This window comes from Eublepharis macularius, chromosome 7 (genome assembly GCF_028583425.1).
Source record: "Eublepharis macularius isolate TG4126 chromosome 7, MPM_Emac_v1.0, whole genome shotgun sequence".
NCBI lineage: Eukaryota > Metazoa > Chordata > Lepidosauria > Squamata > Eublepharidae > Eublepharis > Eublepharis macularius.
Window position 1 is genome coordinate 65,244,118 of NC_072796.1, and position 23,933 is coordinate 65,268,050.

At 40.0% G+C, this 23,933-nt stretch overlaps 1 protein-coding gene across 2 annotated transcripts; it reads right to left on the minus strand.

Annotated features, from left to right (window-relative positions):
- Positions 1 to 404: 404 nt before the first annotated feature.
- Positions 405 to 22,955, minus strand: IMPA2 (inositol monophosphatase 2). Of its 2 annotated transcripts, none has more exons than XM_054985033.1 (8): positions 22,599 to 22,955; positions 18,149 to 18,282; positions 16,028 to 16,132; positions 15,079 to 15,124; positions 13,535 to 13,643; positions 12,786 to 12,894; positions 12,162 to 12,313; positions 405 to 8,000 (listed from the first exon to the last, which is right to left on the minus strand). In XM_054985033.1, exons 1-8 carry the CDS (start codon positions 22,695 to 22,697, stop codon positions 7,885 to 7,887), a joined length of 870 nt encoding a protein of 289 aa, XP_054841008.1. In that variant the 5' UTR covers positions 22,698 to 22,955; the 3' UTR covers positions 405 to 7,884. The 2 variants fall into 2 exon arrangements, with proteins under 2 accessions (XP_054841008.1, XP_054841009.1); XM_054985034.1 differs by lacking the exon at positions 22,599 to 22,955 and adding an exon at positions 20,273 to 20,323.
- Between the last annotated feature and the right edge of the window lie 978 nt (positions 22,956 to 23,933).

The window sequence follows — 23,933 nt, forward strand, 5'->3', positions numbered from 1 at the left end:
GAAAGCAAAGCCTAAACTATTGTGGAACAAGTTGGTCATAACAATAACATTATAGTGGCTAGAATAGATTTCTTGCTGTGTGGCCACATGTAAATGTTTCCCCCATTCTTTTCTAAAATAAATTTTGCTTAAAGACATATTGCTAAATGAAACATTTAATAGAAATAGCATGAGTAGACAACATACAAGCAGTTTTGAGCGGAAAGACTTCAGTCAATTTGTTAACTTTATTTTAGCTCAGCCATTTGAGCTTAAAGTTGACCATTAGTAGATAGAGGTCTGCTGAAAAAAATTAATGCACTGGAAGAAAAGTGGGCTTAAACTAAATCTTATACCCCAAAGTGAGTTGTGCCATTCCCAAACCAATATTAAGCAACATGATGATAGTGCACAGTAAACGTGTAGACAGCAAAACATTTTAATTCTCACTTTTACTTCAGAATCAAGTACCAGCTTATTCAAGTTTCACATTTTATTACACAGAACTCCTATAGATAGCACGTTTGCAAGAATTTGCCAGAACACTATCCAATCTGTTATCAAACAACATATCCAAATGCACAACACTGAATTTAGTCACTTGAGAAATAAGTATTGCCCTTACATTTTTTTAAAAAAATGGGAGTCACTTCTTGTACCTGTATATTATTTTTACTTAAGTTTTACTTACACAGTGTAGGTATCTCTATACATACATGCATATCAGATCTCACTGTGATTTTATCTTCTGTAGCTCTAGTTAAGTTGCCACCCACCTTTACAATGCATTTGACAAAATCATTTGTTTTGTAACTGTCCGTGTACATCATTTGTACATGGACAGTTACCGTCCTTCTGAGCCTCCCCCTTCTCCCAATGGCTCAGACTTTTTTTTTAAAAGAAAGTTTAGAGCGCATATATTTGTTCAATTAAATACTCATTTCCATTTCCTTTAAAAATCAGAATAAAAGTTTAAAGACAGTATTGCATGCTAGGGATCATCTGCTGACAGGAAGGACAATATTCCCCTGCTCACTGTAGCACATTAATGTGCATTGCTTTCAGGCTGTGAGTTCCTTAACCATCAGGAATGTGTGTGTGTGTGTTTTTTAATGAAGTCAAAGGAAACTGCCAGGAGGATACTTCTTTTGTGTAACTTCAAAAGAAGGGAAGAAAATGTATATCCAAACAAAACTTGCTAAGTGGTGAGCCTGCTGTGGATGTGCACTTAACATTATATCTGCCTATATGCACTCTATGGCTGTTATTCCTCCCTCCAGTGCTTCAAAGCTTCTTGTTTTCTCAAGAGGAGCTTTTCACAGATGGAGGAAGTCTCTGCATCTGCATAGTGTATTTCCTTTTTTAAAAAAGGACAAAGCCCCTATATTTCAAAAGCATTGGATTGTGCTCAAATCTTGTAATTTTTCAGAATGGACACAGATGAAAGGGGTTTGAGTAGCAGCCTGTGGAACATCAGTAGCCATAGTGGTGTTCACTCTAAGCTATTGGTTGTGTAACAAATTTATGAAAAAACATGTTATTTCATGTAAAAGTACAAGTAAATTCTCAATCTAAATGTTCAGCACATCATTTTCATGGTTTCAGTCACCCTTAAAACCATAACATAGTTAAGTGTCTGGGATAAAACAATAGCATTAATTTTAATAGAGTGGCTACACTTACTCCAGCAGATATAAGGAGCAAGCACTGCATTTTTATGTACACTTGCTGAAATAAGTCTTTAAGTTATATTTGTGAAAATATCATTTAATGTTTTTGAAGACTCAACAAATTTAGTTGGTGTTTAATGACATCTACCAGCTTGATAAGATGTAATACTTAACCAGGAATAACCTTCATTTAACTCAAAGGATTTACTTTAGACAAAAACATATAATGTTCATTAGCAAGTAGTAAATGCCACTGCTGCAGGCAGCTGTACAGACTATAACATTGAACAGATGCACTCTTTAATAAAAATTAAGGAGAGCCATTACTTTAAAATTCCAGCACATTGCACAAGATGCACTGAATGGGGAAAAGTCCATTTAAATTCCCATTTAATTTGAAATACTGCATTCACTGACAAGAGGTAGTAGTAAGACACCTACTCTATTTTTAAAAAAACATTACTGATCATATTTGTACCACACTCAAGGAACAGGGAAAGTGGTAAATGTTAGAGAAGATACTTTATTCTAATTTCCAAATAGAAAGTAGAACTGCTAACAATCTGGCTGCCTCTGTTGTTGGCTGCCATAAACTACTGCGAGTATTTTTATTATGTAGTTGAATATTTAGGACCCATATAATCACTTGTTTGTATCTGTAACTATTTTATTGTTACAACTGATGGCCAAAACAAGTGACTTCATCTGTAATCGCTGATAGCGAAAGCATCTTTTCTGGTAATGTCCAACTAGACCAGACCTCTGCCACCAAACAATGGTAAACCAAATGGCCCTGTAAAGCTAAGATGGGCATAAGGGCAACAGCTATTCCTTCTTGTTTGTACTTGCATCAGGTAAGCACAGCACATTCTTTTGGGAAAACCGAGTGCAACAAAAAGTCACACGTTCAGAAGAGATAAAGGATCAGGACTCTGAATTAAGGATACTTATTATAGCTAGTAATCACTGATCGGTCTGCTCTCCATTCATTCGTCCAATCCTTTCTTATAACCGTCTAAGTCATGAAACATCATAACAGGTAGTTACTTATGCAGTCTTCAACCAATTACCAACGATTTTATTGGAGAATACATGTTTCCGTACAGACAGGCTGTATTTTACTACTCATGGTAAGCGGTAGCATTTACAGAACTCTACAACCACACATTAGTCCTCATAGTCCTGTATGAGGTAGATGGATTACTAGATTTCACAGTAAGGTGAACAAGTAATGGTGCACAAGTTGTAATTCAGCAGTCACCATGTATGACCATCATAACTCTTGCATAGCTCAATCTTAAGTTAGATGCTATTAAAGGAAATCCATGTATTTTCAGAATCATTTGTTACAATAGTGAGAGGCAAACACTCCTTATTCAACACTTGATCTGTACAAAATATTTAATACTATGTAATGGCACTTTCCCCTCTATACTTAACATGATTGTTGGGAGTATGGACATGCTTCCTAGTGAACATTCTTCCTATAATGTGTGTACAAAAAAGTACCAGTGTTAAGAGACCACGTATTATTGTTTTTAAAGGGCAGGTGATGGGGAGGGGTGATTTTTTAAAAAGATTAAGTTCAATTATTATGCCCAAGCACCTTCTTCCCTTTAGGATTTCAATTATCTCAAGCCAAAAGTGGCACTCACAAATAGATAACTTACAGCTGGTAAGTGCATTATGGGCAATAATTTAAAATGTTATATAGTGAGTATACAAGACTGCAATCCTAACCTTTAAATCAAGGAGCTCGTGCGGCTTAACAGCCAAGATACTTATAGTGCAATTCTAAATAGTTATACCCTTCTAAGCCCACTTAAGTCATTAGACATATAAGGGTGTAGCTCTGTAAATGGCACTGCGGGTTAATTTAATTTATTGCATTTCTAGCCCACCCTCCCCGTGAGCGGGCTCAGGTTGTGTAACTACATTAATAATAGTAGAATAACATTAAATACAATATAAAACCTGTAATACAAAATATAAAAATTAAAACCCCTTCCAAGCAGCAATGTGCGATGTTAATACACCTCATCAGGAATTCATTAGGGTAGAGAGGACAGGTTGCAGAGGTCTCAGCTAAACAGCAAACCAACGCCACAGCAGAGTAGCCAACCAAGTAGCCTGCCCAAGCCTCAACCACTACCATAGGCCTAGTGGAACATCTCCGTCTTATAGGCCCGATGGAACTGTAACAAGTCCCGCAGGGTCCTAGTTTTGACAGAGAGGGATTTCTACCAGGTGGGTGCCATGGCCGAAAAGGTCCTGGCCCTGGTCAAGGCTAGGAGAACGTCCTTGGGGCCAGGGGCCACCAGAAGATGTTGGTTGGCTGAACAAAGGACCCTCTGGGGAACATATCCCGAGAGGTGGTCACATAGGTATGCAGGTCCCAGTCTATTTAGGGTTTTGAATGTCAGAGTCAAAACTTTAAACTTGACCCAGAATTCAACTGATAACCAGTGCAGCTGACACAGGACAGGGCATGTGTGTGTCCAAACCGCGTCCGAGTGAAGATGTGTGCTGTTGCATTCTGGACCACCTGTAATTTCCGGATCAACCTCAAGGGCAGCCCTGTATAGAGTGAGTTACAGTAGTCTAATCTGGAGATGAGTGTTGCTTGGATCACTGTAGCCAGGTTGCTGGTCAAAAGGTAGGGAACAAGCTGCCTGATCTGCTGAAGGCAGAAAAATGCAAATCTGGCAACCGCCATGACCTTAGCCTCCATTGACAAGGAAGCATCCGGGACCACATCCAGGCTCCTCACCACTGGCATAGGTGCCAATGATGCCCCATCCAGGGCTGGGAGCTGTATTCCCAACCCTGTCGACGCATGGCTCAGATACAGGACCTCTGTTTTTGTAGAGTTCAACCTCAAGTCAACTCTGTTTCAACTACCCAGTCATGGCCTCCAAAGCCCTGGTCAGAGTATCCAGCCCGGCATCTGGTCAATCATCTAACAGAGATATAACTGGATGTAATCTGCAAACTGACACACTAGACCAAAACTCCAAGCCAGCTGGGCGAGGGGGTATGTATAGATGTTGAATAACATTGGGAAGAGTATCGCCTGCATACCAATGGGTAGCATGGTGAAGTCCGCTCCCCAACCTTCTTCGTTTTAATCTCACATTTGCAATGAATTCACTAGATGACCTTAGACAAGTCACCATTCCTCCATCTTCACATCAGCTCTACTGGGAGAATAATGTAATTTACAAGGTGTTTTATAAGGAGTTCACAATAATGTATGAAAAGTGCTTTGAAGGCTCTAAAGTGCTTAATATATAATAGTGCTTAGATGTACATATTTCCTGGGAAATTAAACTTTCACCTAGAACAGATTTTTATTTTTCAATGTCACCTCTAAACTTAAGTACATTGCCAAAATATCTAATTTTCAAGAGTACCTGCAGTTTCAGTATTACATTCTGTGCAGTCTTGGACTGCAATGGTTACATAATGTCATGTTTATAATGTAGTGATAGCACAGTCTACAGTTATTCTTTACAATCTACCATAGTTATCTATTTACTAAAAATTGTGAGTTTACTCTTTGAAAACGACTTTGAAAAACAAGTTTGCTGACCTGTTCCTAAGATTTCCATATCTAATGACTGTAAAACAGGAAAAAATTCAATGTATATAGATTTCCCATTCTTCAGGATGCATTGATTAGAGAGGCTTTATCACTACCACATAGGTGGGACAGGCACAGAGGCATCTTTCTGGAAAGGAGTTGGCAGTTCTATGAACCAGAAGTTACTACGTGATCATTCAAATACGGCATGGATTTAGCATTGGCACAAGAATTAGGTATAACTCCTCCCCAATTCCTTTTATGTGCAGACATATAAAGAAATTAAGAGCTGAGCAATTCAAAAGAAGAAGCTTATGAAATTGGTTCTGGTCTTTAGCACCTACATTTGAAAGGTCTTTTGGCATACTAGTTTAGTTACATAATAAAATGATGATTGTTATGCACCTTCCTCAAGGTTTCCCATCTGAGATCACATTTTTCAAGCACTCAAATTGCAATATTTTGCACCTGGGAAATGAGACGTTACATAGATTTAACATTCATTACCGATGGAATATGACTGAGCGAACGACTGACTCACAAGCATCTACTGAATATTTTCAGAAGGCATTTTAAAAGATTATTTCTTAGGAGGCTTTGCTTTCCCCCAGCTTCAGTACTGGAGAAATGGTAGAGACACACTTTTCATTTTGAAAAAAAAGCACCAAAGCTACTTTTCAATGCCTATCATTTTGCAAACCTTTAAATATATTTTGTTTTAACAGTGGAGCGCTCAAAGCAACATTCCTGCAATCGTGCACACCTTTGTTGAAGAAAACACTCCCCTCTCCATTTCTCTGGAAAAAGTTAAGTCCTAGAACTATATATATTGGGGCAAATGGCTAAAACAGCAATCCTAAGAAGATCTACTCAGAGCCTACTGAGGTCTTGTCAATGAGGTTTACTCTTTTTAGGAATCCAATAGTGCCTTTAAGCAACAAGATTTCCAAGGTATAAGCTTTTGAGAGTCATGAAAAGTTTATCCTGGAAAGCTTGATCTTTAAAGGTTACTGGATTAAAATCTTGCTTTTCTATTGCATACCAACATGACTACCTACCTAAAAACTCTTTTAGGATTATACTGCAAATCTCAGATTTTAATATAATGAACCTTTTTACTAAAAACATCTATCCCTTTGAATATCATTTATCAGCAAACACTATTTTTTAGTACTGAGATCCAAACAACAGCCCTAATACAATCTATCTACTGTACCTGGAAAAGATTCTACAAATAACCAGCAGCATTCTATTCCCATAGTTACAGCAGACAATTGCAGGTTCACCTTGCTTCTAAATATTAATTCTTCCAGAGGGGAAGCTAATGTAGATGCTGTCCTTGTAATGCTAATTTTCTAAGTGCAGAATCTTTTTTTTGTTGTAGTAGTAGTAGTCGTAGCAATAGGAACATTGTTATATCAGTACCTTAACTGCTGTTCGACTATGATTCTAGACATAGATACAACATACTTCAGTTAGAGCTAGGCTAAAGTGGCATCATTCTGCTTGGTTCCCAAAAATTCTGCATGTATTCTATCACCAAGCCTGTCTTTAAATCTTTCAATCACATATCCTGTAATGGGAGCCACAAAAACTGTCCTCCAACGCTGGCATTTGGCTATGCAAACCTTCCTTTACTAAAGTTTGATATACTGGGTAGTTCCTTTCTGATGCATGCAGTTTAGAGATAGCAGTACCAGGTACCTACCTCATGATGCCCTTTGTCCAAGGAATTTGGGGGAGCTTTTATGGTTCTCTCTTCCTCTGTTCTACCCGGAAAACCTCATGGAGGCTGAAAGAGTGACTGGTACAAGGTCACCCAGCAAGCTTCATGGAAGGGTACAGAATTAAACTAGGGTCTCCCCAGTTCTAGGCCATCAATCTAACCACTATACCACACTGGCTCTCAGCCAACTTTTGTGCTTAATGCCAATAACTAGGCTAAAACTGTCATGCCCTTACCAAGTAAATACTGATGTCAGATCCTATTGCATTGATATAACTTAAAATTTTGCTAAATATTATGCTTCTGGAATCACTGAACAATTTTATAAGAAAAAATAATTTTTCACCTTCTGCTCAGCATAACCAATTATATTAATTATAGAAAGGCAACACACAATTCAAAGGATATGTACTGTAAGCACTCTTGAGCACCACAGAAATAATAAGAATCTAATCCAATACATATAGGTTTTTTATGATAGAGCTAACTGTCTTCTCAAGTACTGTTGGATGTGGATATTTTAGGCACACCATGTAAACTACTTGTTCCCTGCTGCAGAACAAAATATAGTTGACCTGAGATCTGCAAAATTAGCCTTTTCTTTTTAACTGCATTGTTACAAACAGCCTCTTCTATATTCAAAGAAGAAAGAAATTAACTCAGTCCACAATGCCTATAACATATTTATGAAAGTGCAGGTGAAATAAACTTTTATTTAAAAAAGAGCCCAGAAGCTTACAAAATTTAAAAAATTCCCTTCACCTTCCTATAATGCCAGTAAAAACTTGTCCTAACATTTTTGAAACACAGACAGTACAAGAAAGCACACCTTTAAGCCATTTATCTTATAAGTAAGCCATCTTGAAGGAAGTGAAGTAGTTTAAAGGGCAGGTTCCTCAGTATTTTCAGAAACATTTTAAGTCCTGTCAACTCTCATCATCTCTTCCATAATGAATAGTCTGTATTTGTTGAGCTATGAATGCAGCCATTTCTTGGGTACCTGCAGCAATCACTCGGCATGACATTAGGTCTAGAGGGCCACCTATAAAGGAGAAGAATTGGACCACAGGAAAAAGTCACTTACATTCATCAGGGCTGCGCCAACCTACCCTCCCGTTCAAGATTCAATGAAGATTCAAACAATTGTTCCAGCATTCCATGGGGGAGGGGGGGGGATATAATGGAACAACATTTGGAGGGATTATGAGTGCCACCTGCTCCGCTCCTGATCCCAGCTGGGTAAAGTCAGCAGCAGGCATTGCCACCTGCTCCACTCAAGATCCCAGCTGGGTGAAGAGGGGGTGTGGGCATTGCTGCCTGCTCAACGCCTGATCCTAGCCTGGGCTTCCCGCCATGTTGCGCTCTCAGAGGGATGGGCTGCCTCTTCTGGGTGAATCACAAAACTGCACTGCATTCCTATACTGAGGGTTACAGGAAAAGGAAGTTGACCCGACCTGTGTAACAGTGACATGTTTAGAAGAAAGTGATGCAGTGCAATTATCCCAGTTACTTCAGTCTGTTTATGCCATCCTTCATCAACATTGCTCTAGTGGCCAAGGAGGAGGAGAGAGCATAATCCTCCATGAGTCATGAGTCAAATTTCAAATAATCCAGCGCAAATGACCCTTGGCATTGATTGTAAGCTCTTTACACTGAAGTACTAAGGATAGATCAGGCATTCTGCTGGTCTACTGGTGCACCATGTCTGAAATGGTGGAGGTAGTCTCGCATATAGTGCTGGAGGCCCCTAGACAGATTGTACTGAGGAACTTCCAACATTCATGCTGAGGGTGCCTTGCCAGGTTTTTATATGGCTGCCCTGGGCCTCTCTGAAAGCATGACAGGCCCGGCACATCAAAGAGGTCATACCTCAGGACTTAATCTTTTTAATGGAGCCTTAGAGAGAAGGTTTGTTTTTGGGGCTGGCAATTTGGCTTGAACCATGGTCTGACCACTGCCTAATCAAGGCAACGTTGGGAGTCCAGTTAAAATAGTCCCCTACAGGAGTGGTAGCTTAGTTCAAGTAGTATGCCCACAAAGGCTCCAGAATGCTTTGGGGGATTTTAGGATTCTAAACAGATGCTCTGTTGAGGCTGCAGTGGAAGCTTGGAACATGAAGCTCATAGAAGCTACTGACAAGGCTGCGTCTTGTGGACCTCTCCCACTGTTGGGGTGAAACCTGGCCCTGTAGGATGGAACTGGGTGACATGGACAGGTCTGGGAATCCTCTAGAACAATACTGAATCTGATAAGTGTTCTATAGACCTCACTGGAAGATCTACGAATCAGCAGTAACAACGGCAAAGTAGTTACTTCTTCGCTAACATCAGCCAACTCACAACCATCCCAATTATGTAAGATATCTTGGCATCAACTCAACTTGAGCCTTTATTGCCTCAGGAACAGGAAATGAGTTGTGATGCTTTTGCAAAGTTTTTTTTTTGCACTAATTAAATCTCTTGACTACATTCTGATTTGAATGCTGGTTGTAACACGGCTCAAGCAGCTGAAATAGCTCAGTTATGAACCATTCTAACCATGATGGATGTTCACAGGCTCCTGGGATCTGTGAAGGCTACCACTTATGATTGCAATCCTTGTACATTCTGCCAAAATCATGTAAGGACCACATTAATGAGTTATAAATCAGTCACTCACTCGGTCCCTTTCCACAGGTACTCAAAGAGCTAGTTATCTCTCCACTACTTAAAACACCATTCCCACAGAAAAGTGATCTGATTCAGTCTCTAATCGCCCTTTCTGGGCAAGATGACAAAGTGGTAGTGGACCAACTCCAGGTCTTCTTGGATAACTATGTGGTTTGGGCCCTTTTTAGTCTGGTTTCAGGCTGGGCTATAGGAGAAAAATAGCAACGGTGGCTTTCATTGATGATCTCCACCTGAATGCAAAACAAAAACCATGCCTCATTGCTTCTGTTGTGAGAGAGATGCAGGACCCACAATTAGCACTTGAGGAGGCCCTGATCTCACAGAATGGAATGGAAATATAAATGTCTCAGATTGCAAGCTGAGAGTAGACAAGTTTCCTTTGTGGGGACAAATGGGCAAAATAGGGATGACCATGTGCCCATCTGCTAGGAAGGGGCAAGTTGGATGGCTATTTGGATATAGTGAGTGGGGCCATAAAAAGCTTGGGACATGTCTCTTTACTGGAGAAATGGGGTGCAGAATAGTACAAATGGGACCCACTCCAAATTTCATGATAAAGTGAAACCCTCCCAGCTGGGACAGGAAGGGTTTAAAAGATCTGAGCAGCATGCAAACAAAGGTGTGATTGGTCTTGACCATCCTCTATTTTCAAAATTCCTGCAGGATTCCAGGCAAGAGAATGCTAAGGTAATACCAGTGACTGTATAATCTAGTTAGTTTCATATTTTTATGTTTTTTAGTCTGTAATGCCATGTAGTATTTTGATAGTTTTCTAATGCCTCGTGCAATGTGAACCGAGTATGTATTTTAGTGAATAAGGTATTTCCCTTCTTAAAGATCCCAGAATGTGGTAAAAAATCTCACCTGTCTGCCTGAATGCTCACACCAGGCATAGACTGGGCTGATGCAATAGTGGTCCTGAGTCACTGCCCGACTGCCATAGTTAAATGTGAATGAACAAATTGAAACTGAACCTTGACAAATGGAAGTAACTCAGTCTAGGAAACTTGAGGTCTTGATGGATACTGTGTTTCCCTCTTTTGATGGGATTCAGCTGACTCGGTTAAGAGCTTTGGGGTTATACTGGATCCAGCATTATTTCTGGAGAAGCTGAAAGAAGCTCTTTCAAGTTCGTTTAGCCTGGATGATGGCCTCCTGCTAGGCTGATCCTACCACTTGGGTCCATGTCACAGAAACACTGAGACCTATACTACATTGTCTTTCCTCCAAGTCAACTTTGAGACTCCAGTTGGTAGAAAATGCTGCTGCTAGGTTATTATCAGGAACTAGCTGGAGGATGCATATTACACCCATTCTGCAGTCATTTTATTAACTGTCCATCAGCCACTGAGTTCAATTCAAGGTACTGGCCATCATATACATAGCCCTCCATTGCCTTGGATTCACATATCTGCAGAACTGCCGCTTCTCTAATGCTCCACTATCACAACTTTGCTTATCTGAGCATGCTGATACCTTCTGCAGATACCACCCCACAAATGGACAAGATCTACAAGTGCCTGCACATAGGTGCTCTCTTGTAGAGGCCCATCCTGCCTAAGGAGATCAGGAAGGCTCCCATGCTTCTGGCATTCCGCAAAGTATGTAGAACAGAATTGTTCAGGAGGGTGTTTTTATAAAAGTCATAGGGCTATATTATAACAGATTGGTTCAGGAAATATTTCAAGGAAGGGAATGGGTCTGTGGATTTTATTATTATGTATAATATGTGTTAAGATCAACATAATTCATACTATGGCATTCTCCATTACTATGTAGAGATGTAAACATTGGACAAGAAGAAAATAATTCATTTGAAATGTGGTGTTGGAGGAATTTTACAGATACCATGGACCATCAAAAAGGCAAATAAGTAGGTCCTAGATCAAATCAAGCCTGAATTCTTCCTAGAAGTAAAATGACTAAACTGAAGCTATTATACTTTGGTCACATCATGAGAAGACAAGACTCAAAGGAAAAAACAGTAATTCTAGGAAATGATGAAGACCCAGCATGAGATGGATTCACTCATGTCCCCTAGTGTGCAAGATGTGGGTAAGGCTTAATGACAGGACATTCTGGAGGTCCTTAATTCATAGGGTCACTGTAAGTCAGAAGTGACTTGATGGTTTGTTTCTCTCTCTCTCTCTCTCTCTCTCTCTTTCTCTCTCTCTCTCTCTCTCTCTCTCACACACACACACACACACACGTGCAGTATGTGTTATCAGATGCTGTGCATACTATGCTGTTCCCAATGCACTGTATTTCTACTTATATAACATCATTTACAGCTTGTATAACATGTCACATTTAATATTTGTGATTTGTTAAGGTTTCTACACTGCAGAAATCTGAAACAATCCCAGTCCTATTACAGTGCTTATTAGATTTTTCATCCTATTAACTGCATTGACTTACACTGTGTAATCCACCCTGAGTATCAGTGAGAAAGGCAGACTGTAAATAAAGCAATAGTATGTGTTTCCTAAAACAAGAATCTATACTACTTCCTCCTAGCAGCATATTTTGCTTACCTGAAGTATCTATGACAACACCACCTGCCTCTCTGATAATAACAGTAGCTGCGGCCAAGTCCCAGCAATGCAAGCCAAACTGATAATAGGCATCTGCAGCACCGGATGCTAGGTGGCAGAGTGCCAAAGTAGCACTTCCAATTACACGAATGCTGCAATAGACAAGCAGGGAAGAGGGAGGAAAGGATGGATAGCAGAGATACAACACTTTTGTGAACACCACAAACTTGATAAAAACTGGATACGCAAACTGTCTATGAAGCAATTTTCAAAATTTTGCACAATGCTATGCTACATATACAAAGTGGATTATACATTATTGCTTATATATCCTGATCTACTTGATAATGCAACATGGAGTTAACTGTGTTTTCTCATGCACAAAGAAAGGCTTTTGTGTTGACTCCAATGTCGGAGACACTGCCAAGGAACCACGGTATGTAAAGATACCTGAATAGGAAAGCCTGGCTTCAGTTGGAGCTCTGTTACTTGATACCAGAGCACTTGCATAGATTTTGATTAGGTTCACTGGATTTAAATGGATGACAGCTTAACTGAAATGTTAATAAAATTGTCAATTTTTATTTTTATGATGGTCCGTGAGTGTTGTAAAAAAAATCTTACCCATGAGCTTGGGCCTTCAGTAACCTCTCCATGTTACTAAGAAATAGTTTCAGTGTCTCAGGGTCTCGTTTTGGACCAATCTCTGTTAAAATCAGGGCCTTTGAAATGTCTATAAAACAGCAGTAGGTTTATATTACTTAAATAGTTTTTCCAAGTATTTTTCAATCTCTATTTTTAACTTTTTTTGAAATAGAATTCTTTTTCATGTATATATACACACACATGGTATGTTATCAAGTTTTGTTCCATCCTAGAAACAGATCATGTACTAAGCGTCATTTTTGGTGTTTCTCTATCAGCTAGACATCACAACAAAAATCCTATGCAAAAAAGTTTTTTAAACATCCCAGAGAAGATATTTTTGTGATCTTTTCCCTGAATCTCTTAGGGGATGCATGACAACTATTGAGCTACTGGTAGCTCATGAGCTTTCTGTTAGAGACCCATGCTTTAATATAATAGTATGGCAATTGTACAGAGACTCTTCATGCCAGAACCAGTCATGATAGCTGAATCAACTGTATATTACTCTGGTTCAGCTATATTACTCACCTGCCATTGAAGAACTACAGATCATTGGTCCCAATGTAGTTAAGTTTACCATGATTTATAAAAGGCTATTCTAGTTATTACATTTAAGCTGAATTATTAAGATACAGTATAGAAAACAAAGACTATCGATTGTTTGCATTATCTAAGTGGCAATGAAAGATGCACAATTGTAGAGTTCTAACAAAATCTAAACCAACCTGTCACTTTTGATACCTGAAGCCTTTTGTCATTACAATATGCGCCTTGACCTCTTCTACCAGTGTATAATCGTTCTTCAGTGCAGTGATAAATTACACCAAATTCAAGCTTTAAGATTTTGAGAAAGAAAAAAACATGAATGCAATTTGCATTATACTTATCAGTATGAACAACTTATAGATTGCAGTTATATGCATATACATAATGGTAGTTTATATTAGAGATAAAGAATTTATTTTAATTACTCCAGAACTTCCATCTTTACATCCTATAATAAACTCACTTCCTAATATATTTTGTACATATTTATTTAACCTTAGGGGTGATTCTTATATTGCAGCCATCACAGGAAAGCCACTCGTGCTTTTCATAAGAAGCAAGAGCAACTCACCACCTATATTCCACCATTTTATGGAGCTTTCAAACCACGGTCAGGAATATACAGTATGAAAACAGGAATTCCTCACAAGATGAACAGCTCTCTCATGTTAGGACATGAAAGGTTTACAATAGCTTCTATGTGGCAGTTGTTATGGTCAGTAGCTGCTTACTGTTGGGATACTCATCTCAGTGTGCATTATTGCAATGGTAACTCATACCAACAGTGCCACAGAACCCACTGGCTTAAAAATGCAATATTACATTGTGCCCTGATGTTCCATCACCTGCAATCCCAGAGCAGAACTCCTTGCAACGGTGGCAGACCAGTGTTTTCAAAAGTCATGTGTTGCTTAGTGCCTAATAGGCACAACGTGAATAACCCTGGGCTATAGAGAAATAGGAGTAGGCTAGGGAAGGTTCAGTTTCAACCCTCTCCCTTCCACTTATTTCATACTTCAAATCACCTTCACTTCCCACTTTACAGGTTTTTGGCTGTGACCTACTGCTGAAGGCATGCATTTGCCACCATTATGTGCAGTTTCAGCTATGAAAACGCAGGCACATGAGGCTGCATATAAACACATAGGAGGCTCTGTGGTAGCTGGAAAACTAGAAAAATGGAGCCCAAGTCAATCAGACCCAGCTCATCTCTGTGAAACTGTGTGCTAATCCAGTTCTGTTCTCTATCACCCATTATCGGATAACACTGGTGAATCTTAGATGCGTGATAATTTTAAATGCTTTCCTCACAATGTGCTCTTCTTCCTGTTCTATATTATGGAGTTTGGGAGAGCAGAAGGAACACCACATTAATCATTAAATGTTCCATCATTAAATGTGCCATTATTAAATGTTCCCAGTAAAGCTATCCATCAATAATCAACATATCGTAGTAAAACTTTTGGTTAAACTGCACGTGATATTGAAGGGTTGGTTTCGGTGTTAACAATACAACACATGGACTTGACTTAGCTTTCTGCACATCAACACAGATCTTAATCTGGCTGTAGCCTAAAGGCATGATCTGCTTATGAAGTCTATATTTGTTAAGGTTGCATTTTGACAGCATCAGAATCACTGGATATTTGGTAAAATTTTACACTTATCCCCAATTGTTGCAGCTAAAGCCTGTCTTACCAACTTACAGAACATTATCTTATACCTCTTGGTTAACAGCAAATCCAATGCTAACAGCCACAGTTGGAAACCTGTGCAAATAAAGTAAGTTGCACTTGTTAATACTTTTCTGTACACAGACTTGCAACATCTTTGGCTACTAGCAACAATGCTGATTAATAGCAATATATCCCTACTTTCTAGCTCTTAAAAAAAAATCTTACTACGTCTTCATTATTTGCATACCCCAGGAAAACTGGCACTGTTGATTTCTCTTTTAACTACTCATAACAAAACATTTTTTAAAATGATAGTAGAGGCAGAAATAAGGAACACTGTCTGGATTTTCAGGCACTTATTTCCTTTAAACTGTAGGATGCTGTGGAAGGAGCTGTGAACTGCCCTTATCCCCACTGTACTCATCATACAGTGGACTTTTAGTGACAAACAGGCTTGTGACAGAAGGGCAGCTGCTGCTCCAGCACAAGGGCCAGTCTAGTCAAGAGCATCTCCATATGGAATTCTATCTTTAGAAGATGACTTCTGTGTGAAGTATACACATTATTTTGGGATTTTCCCAACACTTCCATCCACTTGAGTCTGACGCCAATCTCCATGCTCACTGCTGCCAAGTTAGCAATGGTAGTTCTAAACTCTTCTGCTAATCAGTGTCTGCCTCCTAAAGTTATTCTCCTTCTCACTTTGGGCTTCATACTGCCAGTGCTGCTGGGAGCACACCAAATGAAAAAGCACAATTATTCAGAGCATGCAGAATTTATTCCTTCATTAACAGTCTGATCTTTGTTTATGTAGTATAATATAGTTAAGGAATTAGTTAAGGAACATATGCAAATTTGATCATGCAAAAAAAAAAATGTAACCATGAAGATGCTCACATGCTTCATTGACCAGACTGAACACAAAAGAGTTTATTTCATCAAGAAGGACATAAGGAGTGGTAGCATTAAGTTTCACAGAATTATTCATGCATTTACCTGTGTACAAAATTGCAGGTACCATCAACTGGATCAATAATCCAGGTAGGGCTGGTACTCAGGACACACTTTGAACCAGCAGCAGTAGCTTCTTCTGCAATAAACCTGTAATGTGTAGGTAGGGAAAATTCAAATTAAGTTCTTACTTGTTGGCGGTAGTACCCTACAGTGCAATTCATCTGGTCCCGAGGACTTGATTTCATTTCAAGATGCTAGGTGTTTATGTACCACCTCAATGTCTATCCTAAGCTGCAATTCCATTTCTTCAAGTCCACCCTTTTTGTCAGGGTTAGCATAGTTCCCCTTGCAAGTGAAGACCAAGCAAAGTAGGAATTGAGCTGCCCTCTCTTCATCACCTATTAAAATCTCACTTTCCTCTCCCCACAGTGGGCCTAACACTTCCTTATCCTTTTCCCAACATAACCAAATAACCCTTTTTTGTTGTGTTCAGCATCTCTTGCTAGCCTAAGCTCATACTGAGCTTTAGCCTTTTTAACCATCTCTTCACAAGCACTGGCAAGTTGTTTATATCCATCCTTGGTTATACAGACCTCCTTCCATTTCTTAAATGTGTCTTTTAAAATTTTCAGATCTTTAGAAAGCTGTTTATGGAGCCACCCTGGCTTCTTTAGATACGGCCCATTTTTCTCTCTCACTGGAATAGTTTGTGATTGTGCTTTCACTATCTTGCTTTTAAGAAACTCCCACCTATCTCGAACTCCTTTTGCCCTGAGTTTTTCTGATCATGGGATTCTCCCCAGCATGACTTTAAGCTTGGTAAAATTAGCTTTTCTAAAATCCAACCTATATGTCTGCCTATGTTCAGCTTTTCCCTTATCCAAGATCTTAAATTCCAAAATTACATGGTCACTACTTTCCAGGATATCCACTACTTTCACTTTTCCAACCGGATCTTCACTGTTGATAAGAGTCAAATTCAAAATAGGAGACCCCCTTGTTTTTGTCTCTACTTTCTGGAAGATGAGTTGTCAGCAAGACAAGTCAGAAATTTATTAGATCTTATGTTTTTAGCAGAGATTGACTTCCAGCAGATCACGGTAATCAGCATCTCCCATGATGACTATTGTTCTGCCTCTTTGAAAATGTTGTAATCTGGTCTAGGAGTATGTCATCCAAGTCCTCTGCCTGGCCTGGCAGTCTGTAGCAGATCCCCAGCATAACATCACTATTATTTCTTTCTCCTTTTATTTTTACCTAGAGGGTCTCAATTGACCTTCCATGCTCAGATTCTGGTATTTCCTTACAAGTATATACATCCTTAACATATAGTGCTACTCCTCCACCCTTCCTTATTGGTCTGTTCTTTTTAAACAAGTTGTACCCCTCAATCCTAATATTCCAATTGTGTGTCTCATCCCACCAAGTTGTGTTTCTCAGCCCACGAAGACAATAGGAAAGATTGACTGTCCCACCCTAGGACCAGCAAGAAAGGAACTTCATGGAAAATGACCTAATATTCCATTCTCCAGTACAAGCCACTTCTACAAAGAATTTTACTGTTATTCTAACTATTATAGTAGGAAAACAAAATGTCCCTTATCATAGTTTCTTGCAAAGGTTTTCAAAATTCATCTCCAGTTTTCTCTCTCCCCATCAATTCTCTTGGCTATCCTTATTCACTGGAAAGCTGTATGACCAAATTTGAGTCCATCATAGCATACTTTTTGGCTCATTTCTATCTATCAAGGAGATGTCTTATATTAGGAAGATAACCAGGATCTGAAATTGCTATTCATGTTGGCTCCCTACCAGCCATGTGTACCTACTGTCATTTACAGACAAACTGTTTTTGCATATTATTTCATGTGTTACAATCAAAAACAGTCTGTAACACTGCACCTTGAAACTATGGGATATCCCCCACATTATGTGACAACTGACTTGGTTGTATCACCAAGTATATGTCTGACATACTGCTGAAGCTCATTCTGACTCTATGACACCGTGAATCTGTAAGAGAGACATTTTTCCCATCCACACATTGTTATGCTAAAACAACTCTGCTTCTATTGATATTCTGTGCATCTTCAATCTTGGAATAATGCTCTGAATTCCAGTTCAAACATGCCATGCATCAGATAGTACCATATGCAGACATACCTGTGAGAGGGAAACTTCTCTTTCAGAGCAGAAACAATTAAGTTTTCCACAAAGTGATCAGTTTCTGTCACAAGATCTGCTGCAGACGTTTTGGTGAACACTCGTTTTTCCTCAGTGAAAGCTTTTCTAATAATCTAGATAGGAAAAAACAAAATTTTAAAGTTCCGCCTTCAATTTTGTGAATACCAAGTCAATATGCAACAGTCAACTGACTCAAATCATGCAACAAAAATTGTATGATACTATAAAGGAGCTATAAAGCCTAGTTCTCAGGCTAAGACCGCTAATCTATGCCAACACAAAAGTTCTGAAGTGACACTTTGCTGGTATAGGACATGACAGCTGCACTAACGGCAGATCATTCTGTACAGATATGTAGGAAGGATCGGGGTGGCTTTTCAACCTAACCAAAGATTTTGACTTCCTGTTGTGCTTTTGACTTTACTAGATTTCACTTAATGATATTATGTTTAAGTAATTACGTTGTTTCATGATGTTCCCATTTATATGGTGAATTCATAGTCAAATTAGTAAGCAACATGTTTTATCTATAGAGCTAACACTCATCCAAAGCATTACAGGGTTTTGATCTTTTCCTTTTTTATTTCAGGACAGCTTGCTCACTCTCAGGAATTTGACAGAGCGTGCATATCACACTCATTTTGCAGTCACTTGCTTTCCATCAGTTACCAGCTCAATTCAAGGTCATGACTACCACATTCAAAGCCCTTCATATCTGTGTGATGGCCTCTCCTCCATGTTCTGCCACAACAACTTCGTTCATCTGAACAGGGCCTTCTGCAGATATTATCCTGCAGTTGGGCAAAATCAACAGCTGCCCACACACATGCTTTCTCTGTGGTGGCCCTCACCTTATGAAATGGTCTGCATGAGGAGGTCAGGAAAGCTCTCACTCTCCTAGTTTTCTGCAAACTATGCAAAACTGAATTATTCAGGAGGGCTTTCTTCCCAGATTATAGGACTGTCTCATAAGAAATAGCTCAGATGGATGCTTTGATAGGGACAGGGACTACATACTATACTATTGGATACTGTATGCCACTAGGGAGTTTCCACGCTGCTTAACATGTCGTAAAAATTAGTTATAAGTTGTTTCAGAAAGATTTCATCTCTATGCTTAACTTTATGCTTATTTTCAAATTTTCTGCTACTGTACCCTGTTGTATCTGTTTCACTGAATGTCCTAACAGTTGTTCATTATTGTACTTGCTTGGTGAATGTCTGACCTGTTGATTGTATTGTATTTCATTTGCATTGTGTAGCAGAAAAGAGCAAGAGTCCAGTTGCACTTATAAGACTAACAAAATTTGTGGTAGGGTATGAGCTTTCATGAGCCACAGCTCACTTCTTCAGATACTGCTAGAATGCGAGTCCATCTGTCCTTATATTTTGGAGAGTGGAGTGATTACAGAAGCCGAATGTCAATAGCAGGCGTGATTGGATATGGTGGGGTATGCAGTGTGGAGAAATCAGCATTAGTAATGAGACAGGAAGCTTAGGTCTGTATTCAGTCCAGGTGGATGCATTATCTTGAGTTTCTTTATCAGTTGCAATTCAGCAGTTTCTATTTCTAATCTCCCTTTGAAATTCCTCTGCAGGATAACTGCTACTTTTAGGTCAACAACTGAATGTCCTGGAAGGTTAAAATGTTCCCCCACTGGGGAACGTTTGCACTGTGTAATCCTCCTTGGATTTCAGTGAGAAAGGTGGATAAATAAAAATTTAAAAATTGCTTCTATGAAGCTATGGTAGTGTTGTTATACAAATATAACAAATGTCAAAGGGGTGACATTTATTTCACTGAAAATTGGTATTAGGCCTTTTTGCTTCATGATAGTATCATATTTGGCTCTGTGTGTAACGATAACAAATACAAATTCAATATAAACCTGAATCTCAAGTTTCAGTTTCATACACTACAATTGTTAAATGAATGAACTAATTGCCTTTAATACACTTTGGCTTGCCATTAAGTATGAAGTAAAACAGTATTTGCTGTATTTTGGTATCATCAATAATGAATAAGGAGTTATTTATAGAACAAGGTGTCAGTGAAACAAAAATAGTCAAGCACCCCCAGATGCTTTTTACTTCCCGACCCACCTCCATACTGTTAAACAGCTTTCTTCCTTTTCATTCAGCTTGTAAAGAACTAAAAACAGAGACAGAGAGAAATGCAGACAAAAAGACAATGTAATATACCCAGATACTGCCCTTAAGGGTAGAGGCAGAGAAATCTTTTAGTGAATGCAAAGGAAACAGAGCATGTTTTTTGAGGCATAAGGAAATTAACAAAGAAGGAGAAGTGCCCCTTACTTTACAATATCAACACCCTCTAAATCAAATGCTCCAGTTCCGCAGAATCTGTACCACAACTTTCAGGCATTTATCAAGAAACAAATCTGTGGGTCTTGCATTCAACCAACTGTGCATAGGACTGCTACCCTTCTCTGTAGCAAGACTTAATGAATTCAGTGGAATGCACTTTTTAATAAACACACAATAAACACCCCCATGCTCTTCAGCAGACAATTGGAGATTGACAGGTCAAATCCAATCCATGACAACTACCAGCCGCCACACCACATATTTTTCTAATCTACTGCTAAAAATGAACCCTTTAACCCCAAACTTCTGAGGAGAAGAAAAATCCAAAAACATGCAAGAGTGCTGCCTACTCCCTACCCTTTCAGAACAAAGGCAGTGGCCCATTGGAGATTTTTCAGCAGCAAGTAGCTGCTGAGTACATCAATCATAGCAAGTAAAACTAACTAGAGAAGCTACTTGGCCTTTTACTCCCGTGTTACATATTAAACTGCTCCAACAATCAAATTGCTACCTAGCATCTTGCATTTTATTTTCTATGTAACTTGCAGGACAATATTGTGGACCCACTGTGAATCATGTTTACACAAAAGTAAATGTCTCAAATTATATCATAATTTCATACCTGGGTAAATTTGGAATACGCTACTCAACAGTGGTGGTGGTGGAAGTGGAGAGTGCCCTCAAGTCACAGCTGCCTTATGGCAACCCCTAGTGGAATTTATGTGGCAAGAGTCTAACAGAGATGGTTTGCCATTGGCTGTCTCTGCAACCCTGATCTTCGCTGTTGGTCTACTATCCAATCACTAACTGAGGCCAGCCTTGCATAATATAATGTAACAGATTACATTTTCTTTTCTTTGCCTTGTAGTTTTTAAGTTTAGGAATGAGACAATTTGAGTCATCTCAAAACAGAAAACCCTCATGGGCACAATACATACAAGGAACAGGAAAAAAGATTGCACGGCCTTATTTGAAATATAACATCTAGAAATATCTGACCACTTTTCTTTCCAAGCAGGGCCAATTCCAGAATGTCTTATCAGTGGACTGGTCATTGTTGCAAAATGTAAGCAGAACAAACAATGGAGAAGACAGCACCTATGAGAATATATGAATTACTCAATTTAAAAAAGTAGATATACAAGAACTAGACTAATGATAAGTGAGTTGGAGGGAAACTACTCTGTATATTGTTAAGGACATCCTCTTTACTATAACTTTACTACTATTTACCAGACATTTGAGTCTATTAACACCTTAGAAACCACCTAAAACTACCAGAAATTAATCTCTCCTCAATGCACTCCACCTTTTGGTTGTTACTGAAGAGATTATATCCTCACTGTTTAAACTGGAACGTTCAACGTTGACAGAGAGAAAAAAGGCACAAAACCTATGGTGCTGCTGAATTCAATAAAAATATATTCTTTACATTCAACACACAGAAATGCAATGTTTCATTTGCCACATCATATAATGTCCAGTCAAAAATAACAGATCACGTTCACAGAATAATGGGCTACATTTTATGAGCGTTCTTACAACTCTTTGTGGGATGTTTTAGAACACTTTTAAATCAAATACTGACAGCTTATTTTGTGTGTGTGTGTGTGAGAGAGAGAGCTCCAGGTAGCCTGCGTTTACTACTTCATTTGCGCTGACTCGGCTGAATCTCTTCATCCATTTTTTCAATCCATATCCTCACCTTCTTCGAGTTCAACTCCTAAACAGTATATCTACCCCCCACCCCGGCCGCCGTTTCTTCCTTACTTCCTCTTCACAGCAAAAGGAATCCACATACTGCGTTGCAACCCCATGCACGGAAGTAAGACCCGTTCAGTCTAAACGTGCACAGACCAGACCTTAGCAGATTGGCAGTGCCACGTGCCAAACTTTCAAAAGCCGAGGTCAGGGACCTCAACTCAACCCAAAGCTTCGACTCGTTGTTGCCAACGCATTCAACTTAACACCACAGCGCGCACAAGCCTTTTTCAAAAACCCCGGAAGAAGCAAAGCGCCGCTCCCCTCGCCCAGAACCCACCAGACAGGAGGCTCGGCTGAGAGGGCGCCGACTTGGCCAGGACACGCCGCTTCGACTCACCTGTCCCGCCCGCACCGCCAACTGCACAGCCACTTCCACACACTCCTTCCAGGGGTCGTCTCCTCGGGCCGCCACCCCCTGCTTCTCGCTGGGCTTCATGGCAACCGCTCCTCCTCGGCCTCTTCGCCTCCCCTTCTGCTCGTCCTCCAGACGCCTGCAGCGCCACTAGTCTGACTTCGCTGCCCTGGAAAGACGTTACGCTGCTCGGGAGGCAAGGGCCGTTCAGTGAGAGGAAGGCTCTTCACTTCCCCCTCCTGTAGTTGGAGGTGAACCGTTGTTTACTTCAACCCCACGAGGCGTTTCTTGCCGGCCAGCACAGAACCACCGTCTCCCCCACGCCTTACGCAGCTCTCTCTCCCTTCTCTTGAGCCTTGAGCAAGTGAGGCTTCCAGGCCACGCCTGGGCGCCGCCTCCTTAGCCGGAGTGACGGCCCTTTCCACCCATCCAAGGCGGGAAGCCGCTCAGCACCCAGAGCCCGCTTGATGGCTGCTAATTTTAGGAAGTCGCTCAGGCTGACTGCAGCAGCCCGGGCTAGGCCCTTAAGGAGACTTTAAGGCGGTGTGTGTAGCACAGAATCGGAGCCCACAGGAAGTGTCTTGCTTTTTTCATAGAAACATAGAGCTGGAAGGATCATCTAGTGCAACTCCCTGTACAATGCAGGAAATTCACAGCTACCAACTCTTCTAGTGACCCCTGCTCTGTCCCCAGAGGAAAGCAAAAATCCTCCAGGATCCCTTGGTCAGTCTGGCCTGGAAGAAAATTCCTTCCTGACCCGATGGCGATCAGCATTACCCTGGGCATACAAGAAAGGGCCACCCCTCAGCTGGCTCCAAAGACCTATTTGTCTCTTTCACCCCCCGGGTCGTTGTGTTTCTGGGCTGCACCTCAGTTTCTGCAACGCATCCCTACACCTAACCTTAGATGTGCAAACATGGCTTTGGACTAACTGTGGCATACAGTATTAATATTTCCATTTCAATTGATAGATAAGTCAGCTTTGGAAAATTGACAAGGGTGTGTTCCCAGTTCTCCCAAGTCCAGAGCTTTGGACAGGAAAACTACTTCTTAATGGACTGGACAGATGATTTGACATAGTAGGTATGTGTATGAGACATTTATTCAATCATTAACACATAAAAGACAGAGATGGCTTTCAAAACTGGTTTCTACAAAGACTGGCAAGTCTAGTCCATTCTGCACCAGTGTTTTAATTGTTCTGAGGGATGGACAGTATATGTTGGTCCCCAGTAAGCTTGGCTTTTTTGGATGGGGAAACTTTCTCAGGGCTGCTAAGTAAGCCAAACGTCTCCCCACCCCCCCTCTGTTTCTCATGTT